Source organism: Oryza glaberrima, chromosome 6 (assembly GCF_000147395.1).
Source record: "Oryza glaberrima chromosome 6, OglaRS2, whole genome shotgun sequence".
Taxonomy (NCBI): domain Eukaryota; kingdom Viridiplantae; phylum Streptophyta; class Magnoliopsida; order Poales; family Poaceae; genus Oryza; species Oryza glaberrima.
In genome coordinates, this window is record NC_068331.1 from 25,501,124 (window position 1) to 25,506,012 (window position 4,889).

The 4,889-nt window shown below is 49.7% G+C and overlaps 1 protein-coding gene across 1 annotated transcript; it reads left to right on the top strand.

Annotated features, from left to right (window-relative positions):
* Nucleotides 1-740: 740 nt before the first annotated feature.
* Nucleotides 741-4,530, top strand: LOC127775358 ((R)-mandelonitrile lyase-like). The gene is made up of 5 exons (XM_052301584.1): nt 741-926; nt 1,025-1,413; nt 1,614-1,929; nt 2,871-3,771; nt 4,106-4,530. Exons 1-5 carry the CDS (start codon nt 836-838, stop codon nt 4,185-4,187), a joined length of 1,779 nt encoding a protein of 592 aa, XP_052157544.1. The 5' UTR covers nt 741-835; the 3' UTR covers nt 4,188-4,530.
* The last annotated feature ends 359 nt before the right edge of the window (nt 4,531-4,889 follow it).

Genomic DNA, 4,889 nt, shown 5'->3' on the forward strand with positions numbered 1-4,889 from the left:
CTAGGGACAGGGACGACGCCGGCGTGGGTGGGGAAGGCTGCTCGGCTCAGCGGCGCGGCTGGGATGACGGTGGCGCTGGCGACGCCATTCGTGTCGATGTAGGAGAACATCCCTACCTGCCTCAACCATGTCGGCGCCGCCGCCGTCCCCGTCCCTGTCCCCAGCCGTGTCGCCACCTTTCCTATCCCCAGCTGCGCCGCCGCCGCCGCCTGTATGTCCATATGCTCCACCGTCTCCGTCCCTCCCTCACGCCAGAAGTATCCTGATGACACACACGGCGGTGGCGCGACGACGGCTAGATCTGAGGGCGGGGGCGGCTGCTACATCTAAGGCCGGGGTGACGGTGGCGGCTATGGTTGCAGCGGCGTCAACTAGGTTTCGGGGCAGCCTTCCCCACCCACGCTAGCGTCGTCCCCATCCACAGCCACGCAGCCGAGCCGAGCTGTGCATCTGCAACAGAGAGGAGGAAGAGAGGATGAGATAGGATACAAGGGTATTTTAGTCATCTTAGCAAGAAAAAACACTACAAAAATCATTAAATTGAGAAGAAATGGATGAAATGGCATTGCAACATGTTGCCCCTATTTGAGAATGGCATTTTAACGAAACCACTTTTTGGAGTGGCATTCGAGCGAAACCCCATTTTAACAATGGCAAAATGTCAATTTTCTCCGAAACAAGCGAAGCAACCCGTAATCCGTTACTGCCTGACGTCATCCACCTCTCCTGTTTCCGTTTCCCTCCACTCCCCAACGGCAACGCCGCACTTCGTCTTCTCCGCTCCTCCTCCCCACCAAAACCCAACCCACTCCCCCAAACCCTAGCACCACCCGCCATGGCCGCCATTCCCACCCGCCTCCACCTCCTCCTCGCCGCTCTCCTCGTCGCGCCAACCCTCGCCGCCGCCCAGCCCCGCGGTTTCGGAGGTAACGCCGCCTAACGCCTCGCGCCTCGATATATGATCGTGGACGCTCCCGGTTAATTTCGATGTGTCTGAATTTGATGTTAGTCTGATTCGCGGCAGGGGTGGTGGCGCCGCCGCCGGCGTACGCGCGGTACGTGGTGGACGCGGCGGAGACGGCGGCGGAGGAGGCGTACGACTACATCGTGGTCGGGGGAGGCACGGCGGGGTGCCCGCTCGCCGCGACGCTGGCCGGGCCGGGGGGCGGGCGCGTGCTGGTGCTGGAGCGGGGCGGCGCGCCCGCGGAGTTCCCGCCGCTCGCCACCGCGGGCGGGTTCGTCAGGACGCTCGCCATGGCGGACCCGGCGCCCGAGTCGGACGCGCCCGCGCAGACCTTCGCCTCCGAGGACGGCGTGCCCAACGTCCGCGCCCGCGTCCTCGGCGGCGCCACCTCCATCAACGCCGGCTTCTACTCGCGCGCCCACCCTGACTGGTTCCGCAGCCACGGCGAGGTCAGTGTCCCCCCCCCCCCCCCCCCCCCCCCTTTCTCTGCATCTCACTGCCTTCGGTTGTTCATGCGCGTGGCGCGTGCCTGTCATGTCTGCGGTGTTCGCGAAGCTAGTTCGACAACGAAATTCTCGTGCAGAATCGAGTAAACAAATTAACTAGTGTCATGTCTGATGATTTCTTTTGTGAATTATTGGGGATTCAGGGTGGTGAGGCGATGAATTGGGACATGAAGCTAGTGAATTCGTCCTACGAGTGGGTGGAGCGTGAACTGGCGTTCCAGCCGGTGGTGCGTGGGTGGCAGGCGGCGGTGCGTGCGGGGTTGCTGGAAGCTAATGTGACGCCATGGAACGGGTTTACAATGGACCATGTCTCTGGCACCAAGGTTGGTGCCACCACGTTCGATTCGTCAGGCCGCCGCTGGAGTGCCGCAGATCTCCTCGCCTTTGCACGCCCTGGCCGTCTCCGTGTTGCCATCCGTGCGACGGTTACTCGCATCATCATGAGCCCAATTGAACCTGGTGAGATGCATTCTTCTACTAGTACTTGTTTGCTTGTTACTTTGTTGCCTGTGCAGTGCTTCGGAAAATATTTGTCTGAAAGATTGACATATGACTGAATTGACGTAAAATGTGGACATTTGGTAAGGCCACTTGAGTTATCATTTTCATCCACATACTTATTATGAACTTATGATGTCTTGAGTCAGCAAAGTTTGTTTGATTACTTTTCATGAAATGAGTAGACTGCATGATCCTGTTAGATACTTAGATAGAACCCAAAGTTCTTCTTTAATTACCCTTACTTGATCATGCCATTCATTTGCATGATGAATATACAGAGGAAGTTATGTGCCTGTGTATTTGTGTAATGCAGATGATGATCAGATGATGCCATTCTGGGTCAAACACATTTATCATATACTCTACTAGTTAAGAGCATGTTGCAATGCTGATTTTTTTTATTAAAAAAAATGACACTGAGCATAAAAGAGCTTTCTTCAATGTTCTACACTGTTTTTCTAGAAGATTCGCTAATTATGTATTTGTTGAGAAATATAGATACAATTTTAGAACCAGTCTAGTACTGATACTTGTGAATAGTTGTGCTCATCTCAATTTCATTTACAAGAAAAAAATACTACATTTTTATTCTGGTATGTTATGAACTTAAAAACTTTTTCTTGGAAAGAGATGTGAACTGAAAACAAAGATGTCAGATAGAGGAGTAGCCCAATGACTATGGAACTAAACTGTCCTGCGGAATACGTTACTACAAGCCAAAACTTCATGCTTGTTAGGAATTCTAATTTTTGTGAAATGTACTAGATTAACTGCTCCTCATGCTAACCATTATCCAAATTCTCCTGAATCAATGATCATGTAATAACACATAACATTTCATCATAAACTGTTTTAAGTATGTGCGAAGGAACTTTTATACTTTTGCTGTACTTGTCCAGTTGCACGCCGTGGAAGGTCTCCACAGCCAGCAGTAGCAGCAAGCGGTGTCGTTTACCAGGACCGTCTTCTCCAGCAGCACCACGCATTGTTGCGCCCAGGGGGGGAGGTTATACTTTCTGCAGGCTCCCTAGGGAGTCCCCAGTTGCTGCTCCTCAGTGGCATTGGCCCTGCCAATGATCTTACATCCCTAGGCATCCCAGTTTTTGCTGATGTCCCTGATGTTGGCAAGCATATGTTTGACAACCCCCGTAACGGCATCTCCATCATCCCATCAATCCCAATCGATCACTCCCTTATCCAGGTAGTTGGCATTCCTTCTGCTAATGGGAATGAGTCCTACCTTGAGGCTGCATCATACATTGTTCCCCTTGCTCCCATCTTACGCCGTGGTGGTCCGTTCAGCCCGTCTTCGCCACTCTATGTTACTGTGGTAACCATCATGGAAAAGGTTCCTGGACCATTGTCTGAAGGTTCACTTTGGCTCACATCATCCAATCCCTTGGAGAGCCCAGCAGTGCGGTTCAACTACTTGAGCCGTCGTGAGGACTTGGCACGGTGTGTGACGGGCATGCGGCGTGTGGCGAAAGTGCTTGAGAGCACGACAATGGATGTGTTTCGTTCAGCGATGGGATCATTGAGCCAAGACAGCAGGAGGAGGGAGTTCAGGATTGTTGGGGCTGCACTGCCAGTTGACTGGAGAACAAATGACACAGCTCTGGGTGATTTCTGCCAGCAGACTGTGGCAACATTATGGCATTATCATGGAGGATGTGTAGCTGGAAGTGTGGTTGACAGGGATTTCCGTGTTTTTCGTGTGCGTGCTCTTCGTGTGGTGGATGGATCAACATTCAGGGAAACACCTGGGACCAATCCTCAAGCCACAATCATGATGATGGGCAGGTATGAATGAGAATAGCTCTTGCAAATTGATTACTGCAGGAGATGGTCCTTAGCAAGGATTAGATATCCATCAAATATTTTATTCCATAATAGTATAATTCAGTAGCACTATAATCTGCTTACTGCTGGTTGTATTTAAGGCAACAAATAATTTAGGTTTTCAAGCAAGTTTAGCCCATGTTCTGTCAGGAAATTTGAATGCAATGTCTCCTAGCTTTAGGAGGAAATGAAAATCACATGCATAGCACATAGTAACAGTCTAGGATCTAAGATCCCTCTCGACAATGGTCCAGTTGTAACTGTTGCAATGACCTTGTTTATTAACATTTGACAGGTATATAGGGCAGAAGATGATTGATGAGCGTCACAGCAGAAGGCAAGTCAGAACATCAACAGATTCCTCTTCCAACGCCTGATAAAAACTGATCCAACAGAAAACCATTCGGCTCTGCTGTATGAAGTCGATCCATATTTCTTTTACTTTTTTTTGCTAACGCTATATTATGTATAGGCGCTATAGAGAAATAGCTTGGAGGGTAATGTTTTATGTGTGTGTACAGTGATAGCACGAGAGAAGCAGGACTTGCCTAGACAATACTTTTTTTTTTTGCCTTGTGAATAGCAGCATGATACTGGTATATCTGCAGAGCAGTTGATCTGATGCGTATCTGCGCCTTTACTTGTAAGGGCTATACCAATCACGTGCTTCATGTTGGTGAATATTATACGATGATACATGGGGTTACAATTCATGCTGAATAGTGGTGCCTTGTAGTAAGGTTGTACTCCCTCTGTCCCATAAAAAACCAACCTAATACTGAACGTGACACATCCTAATACAATGAATCTGGACATACATCTGTCCAGATTCGTTGTACTAGAATATGTCGCATCCAGCCTTTTTTTTTTGGGATGGAGGGAGTAACTTGTAAGTCTTATAACCAGCTATCTGAGATTGATGAATTTGTTGGGGATGGTTAGGGTTCACAAAACTGATTTTGGGCGAAAAACCGGGATGGTCAGGGTTCACAAAACCGATTGAGCGAAAAACCGGGTACCAACAGTTTTCTCAGTTTTCGGAAAAACAGTTTGACTTGTGATAAAATCTGGTCATTTTT